Genomic DNA, 24,422 nt, shown 5'->3' on the forward strand with positions numbered 1-24,422 from the left:
AATTTGTACATGAAGAGTTATTCTTCAATATAACGAGAAACAGAACCTTGCAGCATGGCACCAGATTGAGGAAAATAGAATAAAAAGAGTGACAACCAACCCCGGTCTCCCCTACACAAAGGATGTGGTAGGGTTGGATCCTGGAATAAAAGTAATTTAGAATGTTGGTTCCAGATGTTGGGCAACGAGAATGTCTTTAACACTGTTCCTTGCGTAGATCTGATAAGCTTCTGAAGATCTGCCAATAAGCTTTTTTTTTTTTTTATTACTATTTAATGACATGCGGAAGAATATTTCGCTGAGCAGCTGTGGTTGCAGCTCCAATCCGGAATGGCACCAATAGTTCGAGGAAGAAAGGCCGCCTTTTTGGAGCTTGAAGTCTTGCAGAAACCAGGACCTGAATACTCCTGGGTTGCGCACAGTTACAAACAGCAAGTTTTGAACTACAGGAGGACCCCGTCAGGCAGCCAGGAGGTTGAAAAAGGGCAATCGAAACCCACAGGAACTCGACACACTCCAGATGGACGGAATACTTCACCCGAGACCGAAGCTCCAGATGCACGCCAACGGCGCAAAACGCCTCGACACGTAGCAAGGAGCAAAAAGAACAATTCATGCGAGATTGTTACGTGCTTTAAAATATACAGATCTAAGATTGAAGGTTAAGTTCTCCGATGCAGTGGTCTGAGAATGGATAAATGAACTTGTTTCAGTGGTGATTTTGCCATTCCAGAAGTTGCTGCTAGAAGGACATCCTTGAATAGAGAGAAGAATCCGGAGCGCGGAGCGTTGACAGAACTCCAGGGCTCCTTTGTGATGGGTGGTTTGGAATAGAATAGATTTTCTATTGGGTCTGTTGATATGGTCTGTTGATCTGGAGGATTGGTGTGTGAGTGAGTGATAGAACATCCAGTTTATCAGGGGCTGGAAGCAATACATTAGAGAAGCAAGTATAATAGATTATAAGGTGATAAGCAGCTTTTGTAAAAACATCTAGAGATGTCTCTTTATAACTTAACTGAAGTAATTCCCTTCTGGTAAGTTAGTCTAGCCTGTGGTTAGAAAAATAATGCAAATGATGAAATGGAATGTCCTGGGCAAATTACTGTTTTGAATTGTTCTTGATCTTGAAGAATTGGCTGCGTGATTTAAAGAAATCTGGCACACAGAACAGAATGCATATCACGGTATGGTGAAATGGCGCTTTTTATGTGTTTATTGCTGAACATTATATTTTGGTAAAATACTGGGAACACCTGTTATAAATAAATCACGGTCGAAACATTTTTGACTATGAATTGGAAATTTCGGCCTCCCTTTAACTGGACTGCTCTATGCTTGGAGAGTTGAATTGATATGTCAGTTGTAGGGTTTCCTTTACCTTACTTTGGTATTGTTTTAACCTACCCACCGATTCTAACCCTGTACTTTCTGATTTGAGTGTATTAAGTCTATGGGCAAGGGTTCCATATATTCATTGTTTTTAAATAATGTCTTCACTGTAGGTTTTAAGATACCTGGAAATGTTATCTTGGCTTGTTATGTTGATGAGTGGTATGTTGAAATCACTGTCAATATAACACGCGCAAGAATGTATGCGGAAGAACTCGCAGCAGACAATTATCCACAGTAACCTTGTAAATAGAGTAGTTAGTGGTTGGTTGCACTTGAATGGAGTAACAGCAGAATAATTAATTGATATTATAATTAGTAAGATAACAGACATAAACTGTAGTCACATAGCCTCTGAGCTTACTAGTGTATAAATATCAGGCATACAGTTGTACACAAAACAAGCAATTAAAAAAAAAAAAAAAAAGTGAAACTATGGACCAAGGCTCTAATGTGGGTAAGACTTCCAGCAGCAGAAATCACTTCCCTTTGGTTTTGAGGGGGTTTCCTGGATTACCCGCGCTGCTCTGGACTTTCCTTCGTTTCTGTTAGATTCTGTCAGAATCTGATAAACAACAAACTCGGGACTTCTAAGGGTTTCATATCCCCATTTTTAATTTTTTTTTTTTTTTTTTTTCAAAATAGAAATAACGCGGGTTTCCTTCTTCTAGAAGTGCATGTGTGCTTCATTTCTTTTTGAGCAGAGAGACAGACACCCACAAACTCTTTAGAAACAAGATGTTTTGGGATCTGGGTTAGGTGCCAACATTGGTAATTAAGCAGCATTGTGCTAAAGCACGATGCATTGAAATCAGAAGTAAACAGAGTTGTAAGAAAGCGATTAACTTTGCATTGCTGCGCGTCTTTGTGGTTTTTTTTCTTGCTCACTGAGTAGAAGCCGCGTGATTGCTATCTCGTTCTAAATGATTTTCAGCATTGACGGTGCAGTTGCATTGCCTTGGTTCTGTGCTTACCGGTTGCGCTATTATTGACATATCGATTATTCGTTGCAGTGCCGTGGTACTATATGCATGCAATGCTAGTTAAATCAACTGCTAATTAATCGATAATATTACTGTTGTAGCATTGACAACCAATTAATATTGTGCATCTATTGCAGTAATAATGTATCCTGATTTATCTAGCTTGTGGTCAATAACATATGGTGCTGAGTGGCATTTAGTGTCATATTGAAACCCTGACACCTTCTTCGGTGGAAATCCTAAACCAGACGCTGGTGGTTTTGGTCAGCGGGGCTATTTCTGTTTTTAACCCGAAATGTCAGTTCGAAACCAAATGAACGATAGACAGGAACAGGGGATGTACCGTAGAGGAGCATTTCAATGGAAACAGCATACATTGGAAATCCAGATGAACCTCATCTCATCGAGTCATACACACAAACAAACTTTTAGGGGAATTTAGTGTACCAGAGGTAGTGTTCATGTATTTTCACGAGTGCTCGTTTCATTAAACGCTGTATAGCTATAGGGGTGTATTTAAAAAGTGCGATTCTGTAGTAGAGGCACCTATTCATTGTCAACTTATTGTTGATCACCACGGGAATGGTTATTGACTGAGGAAACCGTGTGTGTTCTAATTCGTATGGATAGATACTCTCCATGTCCGATTCGATTTTTGTCTTAACAAAATGGTCCATTTATACACTGAAATCAAGACAATCACACGTTTTGGGAAACACGATGTATCGCGATCGTATAGGCAGATTCGTCTATGTGACGGAGATATTAAGATATTTAAAGGTGTTGTACCAAATGACTTAATAGTTTCCCGTGAATTCCATCGGCTTCAGTGTCATTTTAATTGCTATAGTATTATTGATGAAGTTATTGTATTTAGGCAGAGTATTTAATTCAACGTTTTGGACAAGTGTTTGCAAAAACAATTTTGAATGTTTTTTTTTTTGACCTCTCAAGTGGCGCTGATGAAACATCAAGTCACTTGACCACAACACAGCCACGCCGAATACCTCAACCCGTCTGCATCAAGAAGCGTGCGGGCTGTCTGAGTCACGGGACTGTCTTCACACACAGTCAGAGTTCAGATTTATTCACAAACACTGACGATTTGATTGGGCAACTATGTATATGTTCTTGAAAACTGCCAAAAGTTTTGCATTACCTATAATTCTAGGATTTGAGACATCATTTAAAAAAAAAAAAAAAAATTATGAACATAAATGTTGTTCTTGCTTTAACATCACGTAATCAAAGAAACTACAAAACTGATGTCGCAAAGGTCTACCGGAAGCCATAGTAGCAGTACATTTTGAAATGTCACATTTTACAATTTTTGTCAGTTGTTCGTTAAGTATATGGAAAACTACAATGGCACTGGAACAATTTTTAAAGTGGGGGTGCCGAAAGCCATTGAACAAAACTGTAACCCCTGTATATGATAAAAGTCATGAAAGCAAAGGGGGTGCTACCGCACCCCCAGCACTAGTTCCAGCGCCCTTGGAAAACTACAAAGCGGTGTGTAATTCAGCACGTTAACGTAACATTATTCAGCATTTTTTATTTGACTTTATGAAGCATGGTTAATTCTATATAGAGGGGAATGCTAAAGTTTTGGCCAATGTGGTTACCCGACGTCCCGGACAAACTGGGATTGTCCCAGTTTTCAGCCTTATTTTTTTGTCCCGGTCAGAAACAGTCAAATTGCTGAATCGTCCCTGTTTTGCTATTTTGTATAAGTACAAAAGTGCAGCGGTGCGCTCCGAAAGGTAACAGCACAGTCATTTATTATACAACACTAAAATAAAGAAACCTATGGATTACGTGCTTAAAAATCCATATTTTATTTAACTTCCTGGATGAATGTTGATTTTTTTTTTAATAACGACGGTGTTATTATATACTCGTCTGAACTGTTTCAGAGTTGCTACCAGCTTCAATAGATTAAAGGAGAAGGAAGGGTCATTCTTTTTCATTCTAGAAATCTGGTTTAAAAAAAAAAGTCTATATGTGATCTTAAAATGGACTCTGAGATACCAAGATGCAAGCGCGGTTTGGCCCTGTTGACAGTGCTAGGGCGGGTGTTTTATTTTTTTTCTCCAACCCCTATCTATGATCATCATTTGCCTCAGATTTTCCAGATAAGTTGTCACAGTTACCACGAATTTATGGGAAAACCCATTTGCATCGGTAAGCGGTCTACAGAGCTGAACGTTTTAGATCGTGAGAAGAACCTGGAAATTGCATTCTCTCTATTTTAAAATGATACACTGTACACCGCTTCAGAAACTGTATATTATATAAAACCTTACCATAGTAAAAGCTTTTTTTATTATTTTAAAAACATGTCAAACGGGGGTAAGCTACGGTAAACGTATAGAATAACCACGAGAAAAGCCTTACAAAACACAGGGCAAGAATACTATAGTAAACTCTTATAAGGGAAAGTCATCATTCCTGGACCAATTCGGAAACGGTATATGTTAAAATGATATACTTTCTTGTTTCATTTATTCTTTGCACGGGTGTTAAAATATATGTTGTCTTTGTGTATAATGAATTATAGTATAATGCCTTTTATCGCACGACTGAGGGTGACCAAATAATAGCAGCACATGGGCATTTTTACCACTAGAGGGCAGGTGTGTCTCATATTGAAACCTCCAATTGTAATTGTAACAGGTCTTAGAAATTCTTGCTGTATTTTCTGTGCATTTGAACCGCACAAGCCACGATTGCTTTTGTACCACGCAGACGCATGTAAAATGTTCAGTAAAGCAGTTGCAGTTCATTCGGTTCATTCTTCAGTTCTCATTGCATTGTTGGTGTGTTTTTGTAAGTGTGTATTAAGGCAGTGGTTTTCATTCCAACTGAGCTCTCAATAACTGAACTCGACCTTTTTCCTTGTTCAGCTCTTCAGCTGTTTAAGAGCGGAAAACAATAATAAAAACAGGTCTAATTAAGCAAATTATCAGTTCAATTAAGGGTCTAGTTAAGTAATTGATTAATTCTGGCAATAACACTTTGAATAATCGACTCTTGGATGTCCAAAGCCGTCACTTCGACTCCTGGTCTTTGTTCCAACACTGTTCTAAATCGTTTTAATTCAATCAACTTAGCTCGCATCTAGCCCCTGCATTCGTTGATTATATAATCGTACCTTTTACTAGCTTATGTTCCACAAGTCTATGACAGGCAGTCAGAAGAGATGAAAAGCGCCAAATTTTAAAACATGTAATGAATGAATAGCACAGAATGGTTCCAAACACCATACACATGTAAGGGGTTAGAGTGTGTGTGTGTGTGTGTGTATATATATATATATACACACACACACACACACACTATGAACACCAAGGGTGCAGTTTCTTTTCAGTTTTTTTTTAATCGCACTAAGGTTAACCTCAACTATAAAGAGAATGAATAGCATGGTGATACCGCTTTGCAACCAGTGCCTCCAAAACAAGCAACGTGTTAGCAAGCATTTTTTTTTTTTTTTTGTGCGTGTGACAAACCATAACTGTAAAACGCACAAAAAGTACTGCAAATTAATTTTAGTAATTATGTATGTTTCAATAGCAAAACTTTTTTTTTTCTTTTTAAATCGTATTATACTGAAATGGAACTACATGGAGGGTATATTTTTTATAAATTAACTTGCCTTTTTCCACAATCTCTCTTTTCTCCCATGGAAATCATATTGTGCGCGGGTCAGCTTCTGGATGTTACCTCATTTGAAAGGAATGTTCCCTGCAGTACTTGGCATCAGTTTTTAATGTGTTGCAAAGTTTGAACAATACACATCATATTCCCTTCGCTCACGATTTGTTAAAATGTACTTTTTTTTTCTTTCAGCAATTTTAAAACAGTTTGTATGAACTCTATGGATTTAGAAAAGTTGCCATGTTTTATAAAATAGTTAGGAAACTTAACATGACACAATGATGCACACTGTGACTGAAAGGCCTGTTTTAACATCTCAACGTCCAATGCACATTAAAAACAACTGATGCAAAGCAGAAAAAATACCTTAAAATGCACACCAAGTGACTGTACATAAGGTTCGGTACACATGGGAAAAGGAATGTGAACATATCTACAAATACACCCTTATGGTAGTTCTATTTCAGGTGAAACAACTTCCAGAGTGATTTTTTTTTATTTATTTTTTTTTTAGTTTTCATAAATTTTTAAGTCTACCTTAATCTCTGTATTGTAGTGTAGATAGACACACACAATTGTTCACAATTAATAAAATAAAACATTTACAGTGCTTCTAGGATGGTTACATTACAAAAAAATAAAAATCCAATTACACCACTTCTGTAGGTGGATATGTACTAATCCCACAATGCACTGGGCTCAGAAGCATGCTTCATATATCTTGCACCCCGTGGGTTTATTTTTATGCCAGTTGTAAGATCATTGCTCGTTAACAAAAACTAAAGGTGCACAACGCCTGAGCAAATATCCACGGTATTGTGTGCAGCAGCAAAGAGGCACACGTACCTGCAAGATAATATCTACACACAGTAAAACCCAACCACCACCTGAAACTGTTTCATAGTTTAAAAAAAAATAAAATAAAACACCTTTGTAGTTTCAATCCTTTAAGTCCACCTTAATTCCTATAATGGAGCACAGGCCCACTTATAATTAGTTTTGTTGGAATTTGTTGAATGTTACTGACCCCCCCCCACCAAAATACATTTAACTGTATTAAGCAAGTGGATACTCGGGAGCTGAATTGCAGTACTGAAATTACCTGCACATATAAGTGCTGGCTTGGTGTGTTAAATTAACACACAATTATATATTCTTATTAGAAGTACTTTATTTCCTAGATTCACGATTTGGTTAAAAAACTCAAATGTGGAAAGACAAAATAATAATTGTTAACTATTTTGAGATAGATAGATATATATCCATGCAGAGGAGTCACCACAGTTTGGATGTATACTTTGTAGAACACACACACACATTTTATATATATAAGTGTATTTATTACAGTTTGAGGATAACCTAGATGTGTAGCAAAAGTGTGAAGATTACTTGGATAGGCGATACCTTACTGTAAGGGGGCATGGTTCAGGGGAAGGGTGAAAGATGGAGACCTCTTGTTCAAAAACAGGAAACAGAACTACAGCAACCCTTCACCCAGGATTACTCTACCTGCCTCGTTAAAACCAACTACACATCACTACTTACCACATCCTACTTTGTTATGTTCATTGTGCAAAACATCTCAAAAGGTGTTACATTTACAACACATACACCCCCCCACCCCCTGCAACCTTGATTTTAGAAAAAAAAAGGAAATTCTATGAAAGCACCAATTGATGAGATCAAACTGCTGTTCATGCTTAAACTGAGCTTTTAATTTCACAGAACTCAAAACAAATCCCTTGATCTATTACCCACACACACACTGTTCTGGTAAAGAATGAAAGTAAAATGGTACCTGCCTTTCTCCAAAAAACTGAAAAACAAAGAGGGATACACAAGTCTACTTCACTTCGTCACACATACACAAAAAAAAACTCCTCATACACCTGTCAATCTTGACAAGGCGTGCAAGAGCTTAGTTTGACAAACCCTTTTGTTTTAACAGAACAGCATGAAGTAGCTGTTAAGAGCCCCTCAAGAAAGGCTTGGCATTTTTAGACAACACAGCCGTCAGTGCAGTTACACTTGAGCCGTTAACAGGGGGGGGGGGGGGGGGGGGGGGGGGTAGTATTTACCAGCATGCTTTCATTCATTGTGAAACATAGCATACATAGACCAAAAAGTTACACTTACTGGTGACGAAAACAAAAAAAATCTGTTCAGTTTTATTTAAAAGCATACAAAGTTTAAAAAAAAAAAATAATAAAAAAAAACTAAATCACTATCTGCTATTCTTTCTTCTCGGAAACAGTCTCCTCGGGTCCAGACTCTGCGGGAGGTTCTTCAGGGGGGGCGCTGTTGCTTTCAGAGCCAGTGTTGCTGTCGCTTGTGCCCTCTTCAACCACACTGTCCACTCCCTCCGGCACGCTCTCTTTGTCTTCTGTAGTGGAGGCCCCTTCCTCGCTGTTCTGCTGGCTCTCCGAGGCCTCCTCTGCCTGGGGCTCATCTGTAAAATAGACGTCAAAAAAATAAATAATTGTTGAATTAATAGGTGCGTAAGGCTTCTGTTCATTCAACTTCAAGACTTCAGATGCATTGGCCTAAAACAGGGTGCTGAGTCAATCCCGGTCCTGGAGGGCCATTCCACTCCAGGTTTAACAGGTAAAAAATGAACTACTTCAGGGTCTGGAGGGAGATTCACTTGGGTTCAAAGCAGTGGTTCTAAAACTCAGTCATCATGACCCTAGTGTCGCTTGGTTTTCATTCCAACTGAGCTTTTAACTAACTAAACCCTCAATTGAACAAATCATTTGCAAATTTTCTGCTCCTGAAAAGTTGCAAATTTCAAGTTACTTATGCAACTTTACAGTAACTTGAAATCTCCAACTGTTTAAGAGCTGAAAACAATTACAAAAAGCCTAATTAAGCAAAGTATTAGAAGTCCGGGGTTGAGAAACACTGCATTAACCCTTTGCGGTCCTATGTCGGACCAGGTCCGACATTACAATTTTCACTTTTCCGGTCCAATGTCAGACCCCGTCCGACATCAAAAAGACGTCAAGCACAGGCCTCTAGTCGTTATTTCTCCAGAAAAAGCAGAGAGAACCTATCAATGGCTGAATGAGGCCGATGAGCTGAAAAAAAAAAAGAGGGGGCAGATCTGAGCAATACACATAGCCCCAGCACCAGAGAGATAACAGACGAACAAAGCAGAGAGCTGCTTCCGCGTCCAGCGCTCAAAGAACATCAGACATTTGCAGAGCTTTTTGAGATGTTATTGAGGAGTTTGGTGATAGTGATCAGAAGATGATTTAATCAGTATGTATGACTATTAAGATGTATGTGATACAGACAGCGAACAAGGGGTGGGGCAGGGCTGGAGATGCAGTATCGAGTGCCGTGCTGATATGTAGTGCCTTTTAAACCTGTTTTACTGTGAAAAAACACACTTAAAAACAGCATGTGTTCAATAAACAGAGTGTGAAAATAAATTAGACCTAATGCGCCCGACAGGCGCTGAATAAATGGACCGCTAAGAGTTAAACAATTTAGAACAGGGTTGGAACAAAGACCAGGGCTGGCAGCACTAACTTTGTCCACCCTTGCCCTAAAACATGCCCCAGTCAGAAACAATTATCTTGTACATGCGCTTTGTTTGGTCTGCCAATATTCACTCACTGTCAAATCATAATTACACAAGCACGGGATCTCTGGCGCCAGTCAAAGTTCCAACAGCTTATCAGACCTTTTAACACATGTAAGTTGCCTTGGATCAAGGAGTCTGTCAAATAAATTAATAACACTCTGAATGTCAGACATACCCTGGAGCGTATTAAAGTGTGCAATCAAACTGACAACTCAAAATTGGGAATTATGTAATTTAATTTTTTTTTTGGTGGGTCTGCAATCAAATGAAACACACCACAAGATTTTCTATTAATGGTGTCTAAACAAATTAAATTCAAGGACTTTCCACCAGGGGGTGCTGTGGTACCACATACCAGGATACCATTTCTACTCAAGAAATGCAGCAACTTCTTCCTTCAACATTTTGGACAAAAGCATGCTTGGGATGCATTATATCTGGGTGAATCTCATTTACCAAGACATGACTAATAAAAACTAGCTGCTTCACACCAATTAGTAGTGTTGGTGGGTCATTTTCCTGTGGCATACTGGAGGTTTAAAAGTAGGTAAAGCTAGCTAATCTATATGCGTTCGCTACTCTGACAAGACAGACATCAGAAGTCCAACATTGTGGTAATAGGTCCATACAAACATACAAAGTGATAAAGTATTGCACTCATCAGTGGTATGATGGATTTCCTATCCAACGTAACACTACAGGTTCACCGAACAGCCCTTGTATTCTGCTTTGCAGGGGAGACTGGCAGACTGTGCTAATGAACCCTCACCTGTCTCCATGGGTTCCGCTTCTGGCTCCTCCTCTTTCTTCTCTGGCTCCTCCTCCTCAGGTGCTGCTGCTTCTTGTTTGCCTGCCTCTGTCTCTGCTGCTATTGCCTCCTGCTTTTCCTCCAGTGCTGCTGCCGCTGCCGCTGCCCTCTCTGCCTGCTCTGCAGCCTCCTGCCTCTTCCGAGCCGCCTCCTCCGCGGCTGTGATCTCCGCAGCGATCTTCTCCATGTCCACCTCGACCTTCATCCCACACAGCTGGAGAGGCAGAGACCACAGGGTTTAATGTAACACCAGATAGTGCTCAGAGAAATCCCGGGATATTCAGATGCATGCGTGAACAGTGTCTCTGCTGGTGTATAGCTATGCTCAAACATTTTGCAATTTTACTGTTTGACTGGGACCAAAAAAAAATAAAAAAATGATGGCTGAAGTGTGATCGTCTGGTATTTATTATAATGCATACAGCTACAGCTCTCGTTGCCCTCATGCAACCTTTTTTTTTTTTTTTTTTAAAAAAGCACAGAACACAAACAACAAAAATACAATAGAAAAAAAACTAAGGAAATGCATTTGGTTCCTGTAGGGTCTTCCATGAACAGATACTGACTAACTGTCCTTTTCCTAGTGGTTCACGGTTACGTGAACTGGGGTTTCAAGCCCAAAACCACAACAGGTATATAAATTAAACAAACCTACGGCACTTTCTACACCAAAAGGCAAACCCGCTTTTGTATCTATTAAGTCCTCAACGCTCGTTTCAACAGTTTTTCACTGGGCACCGCGCCTTCCTTCAGCAGGCCTTCACTCTGCAAAATTTCGATAATTTCTCTCCATCTTTACCCCCCAAAAACTTCTTCAGCAGAACTAATTTAACAAAATGCCATGTTACTCCTTCATTCACAATTACAATGTCCACACGCAACTTCAGTCCGTGTGCCACGTCATGTGCGACTTACACCTAACCCCTTTGATTTCACGTAGTTAAAAACCCCAAAAACTACGGACTCACTTTAAATCATGTATTTAGCATTTAATCATAATGGGACGTCATTTAATTATTCGTGTCTTCATTTTGAGAAAAAAAGTGACTAATGTCACTTTGTGGTTTCTCTGATTACATGATGTTATATAAAACATCTAAAATTATATTTTGTTTATTTTATTTTTATTATGGTCTCAAGCCTAAAATTGTAGGTGCCGCAAAACTTTGCCATAGTTTGACACATGGCATGTGAACAAGGTATGGAGGGAGGACAATTATAACCCCTATTCCTAGCACTGGCTAACGTTAAACTATTTACATATTACAATCGTCTACCACCATGTGGAACAGCAACCCTAGATTTAGGTCACAAAGTTACTTCAGCATAGCATGTGATCTCTGAATGCCCCAGCTAAGATTTCTAGTTTCCAAAACTAGAACTATATTGAGAACATACCCTCTTGAGCTCATTGTTGAATGAGTCTGTTGTCTCCAAAAATTTTCTTTTCTTATCCAGGTGGCGGTCTTCAATCTGGAGCAACTCCGCTTCCAACTTCCTCTGCAGGGAAAAAAAAATAAGTCATTAAAAAGGCTTTTAAAAGTTTAAAAGTTACGACTGCCACTGTTCTATAGTCCTCATTCTACTGCTAACAGAATATAACCAAAAACTATTTTACAGAGACCCGTTAGAAAACAAGATAATCCAGTTATTTAGCCATTAAACACTTTATTCAATCTGGCTCAGAAGGTTCGGACAGCATTATCCAATTCTAAACAAAACCTGCATCTCACAAAAAGATGAAAATAACTGACATTTCGAAATCTAACATTAAATACTGTATTACTATTATTGTGTTACTAATTTAAAATTAATGTTTCAATCCTAAAATTCAAGATTATGCTAAACTTTTGGCCATAGCTGTAGATCACCATGTCACCTTTTCCATTCCAGCAACTGAACCACCCCGCCCCGCCCCCAATTCCCTTTAGCCACAAGGAAGAAACCCACCTGATGCACCATCAAGGACTGGACCTGCCTCTTGAGGACCTGCATCCTGGCTGTGGTCACCACGGACCGGACATCCGGCACCACGCTCTCGCTCAGGATCTCGCTGATCAGCCTGTGGTTCCGCTGGAACCGAGCGGCCGCCGTGTGCTTCATAGAAAACCCATCATCATAGTCTAAAACACACAAATAACAAAACACTACTGTAAACAGAAGAAAAGTTTGGGAACAAGAGAAGACCATTTCGGGCCCTCAAGGCTGCTCCCTTGTTAGCACCACACCTCTAAGAATAGTTTTTTTTTTTTTTTTTTTTTTTTAAATGTTCCCAGTGTTTAAGCCTACTATTTCACCTGGCAGGCAATTCCATGCATTTATAATGTGTAAAGTGCTTTCTACCTTCTGTTCCAAACTTACTTTTTCTCAGCTTCCATTTATGCACTCACATTATTCTCTCTGTTGAAGCTGCAGTGTCTTGGGTTAACGATCCTTTGGCTAATTCATTCATTTGCTTAAAATTAGGGATGCACCGATAATTGGTAGCCTATCAGCATGGCACCGATATAAGGAGGGGGAGGAGAACACAACCGGCTATCGGTAGTTTTTGTTTTAGCCGTTAATGTACACCGATATTCCAGCTTGAATTTCTTCCAGCACGGAATTTAACGTTTGATCAGGTGCGTTTTACTAATGACATAAGTACACAGACTCTCATTTTCCCCAACGTGTGTTCAAAATTGTAACATATGATTAAAATGCAGTAAAAACCTCTCAAAATAACGGTGTTTGGATTTTTTAAATTTTTATATCTGAAGACAATAGGATAGAGTTGTGTGCAGAACAGACTTGATGCTTCATTAAATCCAACAATGAACTGCAAGCAATTATTCTGACAACAAAAAAAAAAAAAGGTAGAATCCTAAATAACGTTGTCAGTTTGAGTTGTTGTTTGTAGTTTAGAGTACATGCAGCCTCTACAGTTACCAGACTAACATTCAACCCAAGTAATGCTTTGTAGTTGGTTTCAGACTGACAAAACTAATATAGGGGCATTTATTATTCGTAAGAAAATATTAACCAGGCAAATGTTTGTTCAAATGCAGCATCGATGTGCGGTTAGTTACAAAACTGCCTCTGCGATGTCTCTGCTTTTTGTTCATCTTGATCTGTTTATCTTAATCTACATTTTGAAGCTGGACTTGATTACTGTGCCGTCTGGTTTAGTAACAAATTCAAGTTTGACTGAATTATGTAGGCGGATATTTTAATGACATTTTTGTTTTTGATGAAGTGAACAATGTAAGTTGGGCTGCATTTAAGCAGTGTATGCTTAAAATAAGAATTTAACAAACGTTGTTGTAGTTGACTGAGCAAGCTATTCTGCTGTTCAGTATAGGGTAGAAGTTAGTTATGTTTGACAGCAAGCAGCTATAAAAAAAAAGGTCACATTATATATTTATTCTACAGAGGTGTTTTTATTATTAATTCACAGTAAAACCAAAAATGGATCAAACTGCTATGCAATGGGAGTCTTATTTCCCTTCCTGTTGTGTAAAAGATACCAGACACCTAAAAAATGAATTCATCTGTGCAAAAGACTCAACCTCAAACACATCTTTACAACAAACATTCAGAATAGTTCCGGTCACACTTTAAATTAGTCTCCCAATATAGATTAAATAATTTCATTTTGACATTCGCTGCTTGGAAAATGTACTTTATTTAAATTTCTGCATTCTTGTAACAATGCTGGTTTTGTTTTTGCATGTCAGCAGGTATAATTCTAGTTCATAAAAAGAACAAGTATGTGTAGACAGGGTTTGGTCAGAGGCTTGTCATTGAGAGGTAATAAGCATGTTTCAGTTGACAGTACATTAAAGGAAACTCGCCTCAAGCTTGGGCAGATCAAGCAAAGAAATCTGTCTAACCTTTTTAATAGCCTCATAAAAGGACAAGAACCCTTAATACTACATTTAAGTCACTAATGCTTTCAATAAAACAAATCATACTGTCTCTTCCTGAACAAATTCATCTACAATGCAAAACCAAAAAAAAGAAATTACAGTCCACACGGATACACCAAATGGTGATACACGCGGCGCAAAACCTTATCGCTTTGACACGAACACTTATTTATTCTTGCTCTGAAACTAAGCCCCCAAAAGCGCTAGTATAAAATATGATAAAAGTACAGAAGCAAATGATACAAAACATGAGGAAGGAGGACAACTGGTCAAGCAGGCAGCCACCTTTCCCTTGGATGAGTACGCAAGGTGGAGAGGTGCTGATCAGGAAGCCTACTGTTACTTTCAGGTATCAGTCCACACACAGATTATAACAGGGTTGGGGTCAATTCTTGTTTATTTTATTCCAATTCCTTTTTAAAAATCAATTCTCACTTCCAATTCCCTTTTAAATCAGTTCCAACACATCACTGCAATCAAAATTGCTATTAGCAGTATTCTGTTAATTAGGTTTTCACAGTGACAACAAATTACTTAAAAATTGAAGTCACCATTAGCCAGTTAAAATTGGATTCAAATGAAAGCAGTTGAACAAATCACAACAATGTCTCATTTCCAATTCCTCTGAAAAAATTGGATTTGGAAAGTGATTTTAAAAAAGTAATAGAGGAATCAGCCAACCCTGTCTCCTCTCTTACCATCAGGGTCCTCTGCTGGCTGGATGCTCATGTAGGGCTCCCCCTTATCAATGCGAGACTGCCTCTGCCGGCTCTCCTCCTCCAAGGCTGCCTCCGCCCGGCTCTTGGCATTGATGTAGGCCAGGTAGGCTGGAGAGTTGTGGTAGGTTTTCATCGACTCGTTGTACTCAATCTAGAGCAAGCGAACACAGTGGGGGGGTTGAAATAATCTTAAATTTTAACCCTTGGGCACCACACTTGTTTTGGATGCAAGTTAGTTCACCCAGTGAGAGTAAGGGTGTAGGTAAAAAGAACGACTGATTGTGCTACAAAAACTCTGCCATAGCATAGTCGATGAAAGACCATCAACTCTAGTAAAGAGCAGGACTACACCCCTTCTTTGATGACAATGCCAAAATGTGTAAAGTTGAGGAAATCAATTGGAAGCCAGAGTCTTGTCCAAAAGACCTCTTGCAGTCAACATGTACAAATGGATGGGTTAACAATCACTCACTACTTTGAAAGAGCAGTTTGCTTCAGATTTGTAGCATAACAAATAAAAAAGAGCATATAATTGGTATTGCTGTTGGTTTATAGGGTTACCTTTTCTGCCTCGTATTCATTTAAGTATTCCTGCTTTTCTTCATCGGTGAGGTCTCTCCACATCCCACCGATAATCTTCCCTATCTCCCACAGCTTCAGGTCTGGATTCGACGCTTTTACTTGGTCCCAAACCTGCAAGATGGAGTCTTTGGTTAGCTAATCAGTCATCAATACTTGGGGCTGTGTTCGACAGGTGGCATCCACGCACTTTTTTTTTTCTCTCTTGTTAACAGAAACCTTTTGAGAATGTGTGAATACTATAAAATCACACATGAAATGTCACTCGCATGCAAAACAATCTTTTGATTTGTATAATGCATATTACGTAAACAAAAGTTTTCATATTAAAATCCACTATCAAAATCTTTATAGGTAGCAACTCTATATGGTGCCGTTGTCGTGTACGGAGCAGGGTATCCAAAGTACTGGGGCGGGGTACCTATAGCGGTTGTAGTGCAGTTGTAAAATATGTACTGAATACCTAGTGTACACTGTAAGAGAAGTGCTATGGTAGAATATGTTTGAAACATACAAAACATATATGCTAACACTAATAATTTTAATTTCCGTCCTCCCCCTCCAGCTCACGTTATCCAGAGGCAAACTCTGAATTGCTTCATTCGCTACCTCAACAGCAAAGTGCTGTACAGCGTAAGCTGTATTGAAAGAAATGTCTTGAAAACCCTTTGCTGTTTGGGATCTTGTTGTTAAATGTCCAGACCACAAAAAAAGAGAAAGCTAAATGCAAGCTGTGGAAGCTACTGTTGATGTATCATGGAGACACAAACACTTGACAAGCGCAAGTTCATATTATTATTATTTTTAGTAGTAGTAAAATGTGACTGACTGATAAGCTGCTTGGAACGGTGACTTCTAGAGCTTTGTTTTGCCCAAGTCTGCTGCAGCTGGTGCTGCTGCAATGCAAGCTTACTGTACACAGTATATAGTAAGCTTCAATTAAGTGTAAATAAACAGCATGTATTTTTATTTAAATTATAAAAACATGATTACTGCTCTATACAACTTATTTTACATGTTAATGTTTTATTCCATTTATATGGATTACCTGTAAAATGGGATTTAACCAAACAAACAAGTAGCTATGGTGACGTCACCAGTAAATTATGCAAAGTAGCCCCATCGAAGGTTCAAACCTTCCTTCAGTAATGTGTTCTAAACCTTCGAAGGTCAAAATGTACCCTTCCTTGCAGCCCTAAAATAATGTATTTATACAAACATATATTAGCTTAATAACATACATTAATTGTCAAATCAGTGCAAGCTTCGCTCACTTGAGTGAGCGATTACCTCACCCAAGCTAAAACCCAAGAACCAAACCCTTTCAGCATGCTACAGCTTGTCTCTTTAAATCAAGTTAGTCATTTTTTTTGTTTATTTTTTATTTTAAAATGTTAAATCTTTCTCACCTTTCTGCTATATCTCATATAGGGCATCAAGGGCTTATCCGGAGGTTTTGGTGGCTTTGGAATTGTAATCCCCTTTTAACTTCTTAAGCTGCTGAGAATTCTAAAAAAAAAAAAATTTTGTTTTCTCTCCTCCTTTGGTGGTTAATGTGTCCCGGAGAATTTTATATATGTATATATATATATATATATATATATATATATATATATATATATATATATATATATATATATATATATATATATATATATATATATATATATATATATATATATACACACACACACACAGTGTACCAGTCAAAAGTTTGAGTGCACTTGCTGGAAACCGGGTTTTTTTCATAATTGACAATGTTTTACATTGTATACGTTTCTGTAAATCCTTGAAAATGAAAACATGTTACAATATACAAAACATGAGTATCAAAGCAGTGCTCAAGAAAACTGAAAATTCTCTAAATCTTGGATTCCTCAACATAGCCACCCTTTGCCTTAACCTCACAAACACGAGGCATTCGGTTAACAAGTTTCAGCAGGAAATCACCCAACATATCTTCCCAGCTATTCTGCAGCAATTCCCAGAGATGTAGGGCACTTGTGGGTAGCTTTGCTTTGACGTCCAGTTCATCTCATACAAGTTCTATGGGACTGAGGTCTGGAGACTGAGCAGGCCAGGTCATTAGACAGAGTTGTCCTTCACTTTCCTTCTTTGTCAGATAGTTCTTTGAGGTGTGTTTCGGGTCATTATCTTGCTGAAGAATGAAGGACTGCCCAACTAGACATAATCCTGATGGAATGGCATGCCTCTGGAGTATGCTACGATAGCCATGCTGGTTGAGCTTGCCATAAAGATCACCAACTCTGTCACAGTGTCAGACCATGACACTGCCTCCTCCATGCTTGACAGTGGGAACCACACATACAGAACTCATGCGCTCACCCTCTCTGCGTCTTACAAATACTCTGTGGTTGGACCCAAATATTTCAAATTTTGACTCATCAGTCCATAAGACCGACTTCCACTCCTCGAACGTCCAGTTTCTGTGTTTTTTGGCCCAGGCAAGTCTCTTCCTCTTATTCTGCACTCTTAACAATGGTTTCTTTGCAGCAATTTTTTCCAGTTAGGCCAGCTTCACGCAATCTCCTCTGAACAGTTGATGTTGAAGCAACCTTACTTCTAGTAGCATTTAGCTGAGCTTGTATTTCAGGGGCAGTTAGTCGCCGGTTTCGTAGACTTGTGACTCGAATGAACTTGTTTGCTGATTCTAAGGTCACCCTTGGCCTGCCTGACCTTGTTCGGTCCTCATGAGTGCCAGTTTCTTCAAATCATTTCATTTGTCTTGGCCACAGCAGTTACAGACACTTGCAACGTTCTAGCGATTTGTCTTAAAGATTGACCTTCATTTCTTAAAGTGATTGCAGACTTTTTTCTTTGCTTAACTGAGCGTATTTTGCCATTTTCTGCTCCCTTACATTCAGGAATGACAACCTTGTGCCCATGCTACCTATATTTATAGTAATCATGGACCCTCACCTGTTAACAATAATTGGTGACAAAAGGTTAATTAGGTAACATGCTTGTTAACTCAGAGAACATCTAACAAAGACACTTTTATACTTAGGCCAGTGTTCTAACTCCGTGTTATACACATTTCAGACTTAACTGACTTGGGCTTCAGACTGAAATTCCCTTGCTTTGGGTGACCATTTCATTGTAATTGAAAAGATTTACATTTTCATTTAAAAATTCAATTTTTGAATGCAATTCACTTATGATTATCAGCTTGTACAAGTATCATATAATGAAATATTAAGTGTTTATAGACAAGTTTAAACAGTTAAGCATAGATCATGAAAAACCTGGTTCCAAGCAGGTGTACTCAAACTTTTGACTGGTACTGTATAGATATACAGTTTTGGATAAAGAATTTAAAACGAGTTATGGTAAAATATATAAAAGCAAAATGGAAATGTCAAAGCTGGTTTGCAAAACAACACATTTGCATCATACATGTTCCACTATAAACTTCAAACAAATGCAGAACTCTGATATGAATTAAATAAACAATCTGAGCTACATTTTAATTTTGCAATACAAATTCAGCCATTTAGGATAGGTTGTTTACAAGCATGGAATCCATTAACTTGGTTGTGTTTGAAAGTATAATCTAGTTTGTGGCGATAGGATCCTGGAGTGTCACATGGTTTTAAATTAATATGTGCATTACAAATTAACTTAATATATATACACACACAGCATTATTCAATGAATGCACATTATGAAATACTAATGATGAAACTTTAAAAAAAAAAATCTCCAGAAAGATAATAAATGAGAACATCTAAAAAAACAAAATGTTATACTAGAGGGTCCTGCTTTTGAATTACAAATGGAGAGGCGTTGCTAGGTACTTCACAAAAAGTTTGTTAACAGTAGAGGTCCTGCGTGGTTCTTGCAAAGTTTTGCTCTTTTGAAACGGATTTAAAAAAAAAAAAAAAAAAAAAATTAATTTTAGATTTAAAAACTAAAAAAAAAAAACACAGATGTTGGTTAAGGAGACCATCCACAGGGCAAGTTGCAACCAGGTTGAAAAAAATAAAATGTAATCATTCACTGGGTCATCTCAAAAGGAATGGCCGTTTTCTGAGCTCCTGGGTCTCCAGGGGGATGGAAATTTGTTTTCCTACCGTTGCCCGGCTGTTGCTGCCTGGGTTGCCCCCCAGTCTGTAGTTGTTGTACGCCAGATGGCTGTATGGGTTGTATCCCACAAACCCTGGGGTGCTGGGCATTTGCTGATGGAAACAAATGAGACAAAAAACACAAAATGAAAAATGAATACCAAAAAAAAAAGTGGAAACTAAAAGAAAACAAAAATGGGTAAAGGGGGGGTATGGTCCACTTCCACATGCACGCAAAAGCAACCAGTTTTCAAAGCAGCAAACCCCACGCTGTATAATATGGTCACTGCTGTAAATAACGGTAAACCACAAGCCATGAATAGAAAAGCCAATATGCTTATGCACAGTCAAGGTATTTAAGTCTAACTGTTTAAATACCTCCCGCCATTTGAAGTACGGTTTGAACGTACAAATGGCTCAATGTACCACAGGATCTTCATACAATCTAAAAGCTTAACCATGGCACCTTGTGATGTAGCTTAAAAATGACAACTCAAATGATTACAAAAACAGGGGGGGGGAGATGCAAACTGCTGCAACGCTAATAAAATAAAACTGGAACTGTGCCTTTCTCAAGGTACTTTCAATGTTTGTGAGAATGCAGTCAGGTAGTTGCCATGAACACATTTAAGAATAGGAGGGCCAACATTATTTAATACTTTATAGGGCATTTTCACTCCTGCTTTTAGCCACCTTTTAGTTGAGTTTGGAATACTTACTGTGGTGGGGGCAGGGGCTGGGGGCGGGGCATAGGATGGCCTTTCTGTATAAGAAGATTTGGGGAAAAATTCGTAATATAATTTTACAAAAACACCATTAAATGCAAAGATAAACTGAACACGAATAAAAAAAATCCAATCAGAGAACTCCTATAGAGAATGCACAATAGTGAGAGTTTGAACATTTACGATCAGGACACCAAGCATCGTCCTTCATTTTGTGAAGCAAGGTGTAACCCCCTCTTATAATACAGGTCATCAAATCGTGGCAAAATTTTACATTCTGCACCTGCCAGGGACAATTGATAATTGGCCAATTTTCTCCATTATAACACCAAACATTTTTTTTCACTTGGTTGCATTCCCTTTTCTAAATTTAACATGGATGATGCAAAAAATAAATAAATAAATTAGAATTAGCTGCAGCTGGGAATCATATAACAGTTTGTGAACCGGGCACCTGAAACTGTATTTTTGGTTTATTTTCATATAAACAAGCGCTGTAAATAGATGTTTAAAAGATGTGCACGTCCGCCACAGAAGACTAGAACCACAGGCCAACCCAAACAAAGTTGCATGCTGTGCATATTCGGGTCTTTCAGGGTGTTTAACTAAATAATTAATAATAGTTTCAGATCTCAAAAATAATGTGCTGTAAAAATGTATCTTCACGGTCAGATAGGCTGTATCTAAACTCTACATAAGGTTTTTTTTTTTTTTTCATGTGCCAATGAAACCCACCAGCTAGCCAAACCATATGTCTAAAATCTTTTAATTGCTATATATTTACATTCAAATCACATTAACTGAATTTCCTTACTTGACATCTTGGCAGATCTGGAGGGAAGCTATCAGGCTATTCCAGTCATTGGGTTCTGTAATAAATAAAAAATATATCTGAAATACAGATGTTTGGGTGCATTACTTCCAGTCCTTCGCACAGCGTTAACTTTGGTATGTCTCATCACATCGCATTTGAGTTCCAGTCGTAGTGCACCATTATATATATATATATATATATATATATATATATATATATATATATATATATATATATATATATATATATATATATACACACACACACACACATACACACACACACACACTTTATATTTACAACTTAAATTATATATAATTCATTTAAGCTACAGCAACTCTGAAGCTCTTAATTATACAATAAAACAATCAATTTATAAAATTAAACTGTGTGTGTGCGAGCGCCCAACAAATACGCATTTCATTTAACGCTTAAACTTTTCATAACCAGATTATTTTAATACTACATGGAATGCATCCACCCCTGTAGGAAAACCGGAGTATTTTAAAAACAAAGGTCTGCAGACTAAGGAAAATCCGCCATTTCGGTCTCGCTTTGTTCTATTGTATTTGATCGAGGCCTAACACACATTACACCAATATATTAGAGAAAAATATGTTAATATATTACTTGAAACAATGTACTTCTCAAAAGGGGAACGGGGTTTCATTTAACACAAAAAGTTACAGCCCTTAGCTGCGCAGACGGAGTGTATTTTGGACGAAGGGCCGGCCAGTCACAAGCCTGTGTGAATGAATGGCTGACACATGAACCGGCATGAATATAGCATGCTACCAAAAACTACAGCACGTCAATAAACACTACACCGATACCGCCACATAGCACAGCGTACATTTCCAATAGTCTTGTCGGCGAATAATTAGAATTGCTAAAGACGAACTATATATACAAATATCAACAACTACAGCCTCACTCACCACACCACATCCAAGACTGCAGCGCCTTCGCTTTGTGCCAAAAAAAAAAGGCAGCTTCCGTTTCATTTATAACATTCTCCATTAAGGTACAGTAGTGTTAGGAAAAATAAATACGTAAAACCAAATAATAATTTTAAAAAAAAATAACACATACACCGCAAGTTTGTATTGTTCACACACATGCATATTTTATTATTTAGTTTTGTATTGATCAACGGTGCGGCGATGCGATGGATGGCGAATCTGTGGCAAGCGTTCTTAAACTCGACATTAGTGAGGCGCGCCTGCAAACAGGCAGACAAAGAGAAAGAAGCCAGTGTGTAGAAATTGAAGCGCCACTATCATTATTTACACTGCATAGTGTTGAATACGTGTACTGGATTTATAACAGGTTCTTTACATTACTGAAAATGCTCTCGTCTTGTTGCATTGTGTTTTGTGGGATTGTGTTTAATTACACTGCAGAGTAGAGTGAGTGTCAGTGACGCTCATAGACATTTCGGCCCAAGACAAGTTTTTAAGTTGCCCTTATGATTTGGTAACAGGAAAAAATAAAAACATTAATATTATAATCTATACAGGGTCTATTTATGAATAGGTTTCAAAAACTTAACAAGAAATGACATGCCACAAACATGCCTGGGTTACATTCTCAGTTGTGTTTTATTATTTCAAATGATGCACACTGGAATCCCTTTGACATTAACCAGAACACAGCAGGGTGAGGCCTCTAGCGCAGGCTTGAGGCAAGGAGTGACCGCGGTGTTTGTTAAAAAAACAATTACTGCGAAACCGTTCCCCAAGAAATAATCTTTATCGTGAGAGTCGACCCACCTCGAAACTTCCCAAGAACCAAAGTGGCAGTGGTTTATTGAGACAGCAAAATGTTTGTATAGTATAATCTTTGTAATTACCATTTAGTGCTTGCAAAACGGTTCAACGATGCTGTACATTTTGGAGACACAGCCTGAAGATTTTTCAAAGAGGGGCAAAATAATAGATTGTAATACCCTCACGAATGTCTTCTATAAGCTATATATGTTGTGTGATGTTCGTACAAAGGCACAGTACCCCTGTATCTAATAATGCATAGCCTGGTCGCATAAAAACGCAATGAAATAAAGCTATTGTAAATATAACTTTAGCATATTGCATTTAGATAGCAGGAATAAGAGCAGACTGGAGTCGATTACAATTGTAATTGTGTAATTTGTATTTAATTGCAATTACAATGTAATTGTAGCTGAGCCATTAGCACACCTTCTTAATTGTGTTTGTAATTATACCATTTGACTGTTCGATTACAGTTCGGTTACGTATTTATTACGTATTTATTTGTATATACACAAGTAGCAGTCCCTGTAAATGTGAAGCGTGCCCAGTATGAAAAGAACTGAAATGAATATGCACAAAAAAAAATTAAAAAATGATGCAGTGGTTTGTTACTGAGGATTATATTGATGGCTACATGTGTGGGTTTGGTTGCATTTCTGCTCTGTATATAAAAGGAGATGGAAATGCAATACTGCAGATCTCTTGGCAAGGATCCTTTCACTCTTTCACTGTTCGTCTGTGACAGGTGCACCTGAATGAACAGAAATTAACTTTAATAGACCAAAAAAAAAAACATGCTCATGATTGATATTGTAAATGAACTCAGTCTTGTTCTAATTGCATTTTCTAACAAAATAGATCCTCCACAGCAAAAGTACTGTAGTGGTGCCAAAAATCCATGCTTGAATCCATGTTTTTGGTTTTTTTTTTTTTTTTTTTTGCAGCACTGGTATTCTATATAAATTGTATAGAATATCGTCTTTGTAGTGGGTCTGAACACTGGCTTGAATCAGCGTGTGCGTGTGCGTGTGTGTATATATACATATCATTTCATTTTATACAGATTACATAGTTACACTGATCTGTGTGAATTTAATTTGTCAACACCCAAGATATTAACTGATAGTGTGTGCTAGTCGGATAGATTGACTTCAGCTGAGTCAAAACCGTGTTGAGTGCAGATTGAAGCTTGCAATTGCAGTGATTGAACACTAGAATGCACTGGTGAGCTGCCCAGGTTGGTCCAGACCAGGATCAAATTATCCTGTACCTTGGTGGAATGTGAACGTGTGAGTAATTGGGAAGTTCAAGCAAATAATAATAATAATAATAATAATAATAATAATAATAATAATAATAATAATAATAATAATAATAAAAAACTGCCAGGA

General features: G+C 38.0%; 1 protein-coding gene across 2 annotated transcripts; it reads right to left on the minus strand.

Annotated features, from left to right (window-relative positions):
- Positions 1-7,725: 7,725 nt before the first annotated feature.
- On the minus strand, positions 7,726-22,285 carry LOC121324468 (SWI/SNF-related matrix-associated actin-dependent regulator of chromatin subfamily E member 1-like). 2 transcript variants are annotated; one of them, XM_041266392.1, is made up of 12 exons: positions 22,198-22,285; positions 21,260-21,314; positions 20,440-20,483; positions 19,730-19,834; positions 17,727-17,735; positions 17,045-17,116; positions 15,618-15,749; positions 15,036-15,207; positions 12,380-12,552; positions 11,828-11,929; positions 10,391-10,643; positions 7,726-8,481 (listed from the first exon to the last, which is right to left on the minus strand). In XM_041266392.1, the coding sequence occupies exons 2-12, from the start codon at positions 21,264-21,266 to the stop codon at positions 8,264-8,266; spliced, it is 1,287 nt and encodes a 428-aa protein (XP_041122326.1). In that variant the 5' UTR covers positions 21,267-21,314; positions 22,198-22,285; the 3' UTR covers positions 7,726-8,263. The 2 variants fall into 2 exon arrangements, with proteins under 2 accessions (XP_041122326.1, XP_041122325.1); XM_041266391.1 differs by lacking the exon at positions 17,727-17,735 and adding an exon at positions 17,487-17,494 and having other exon boundaries at positions 22,198-22,284.
- Positions 22,286-24,422: the final 2,137 nt, after the last annotated feature.

The sequence above is a fragment of the Polyodon spathula genome, chromosome 12 (assembly GCF_017654505.1).
Source record: "Polyodon spathula isolate WHYD16114869_AA chromosome 12, ASM1765450v1, whole genome shotgun sequence".
NCBI lineage: Eukaryota > Metazoa > Chordata > Actinopteri > Acipenseriformes > Polyodontidae > Polyodon > Polyodon spathula.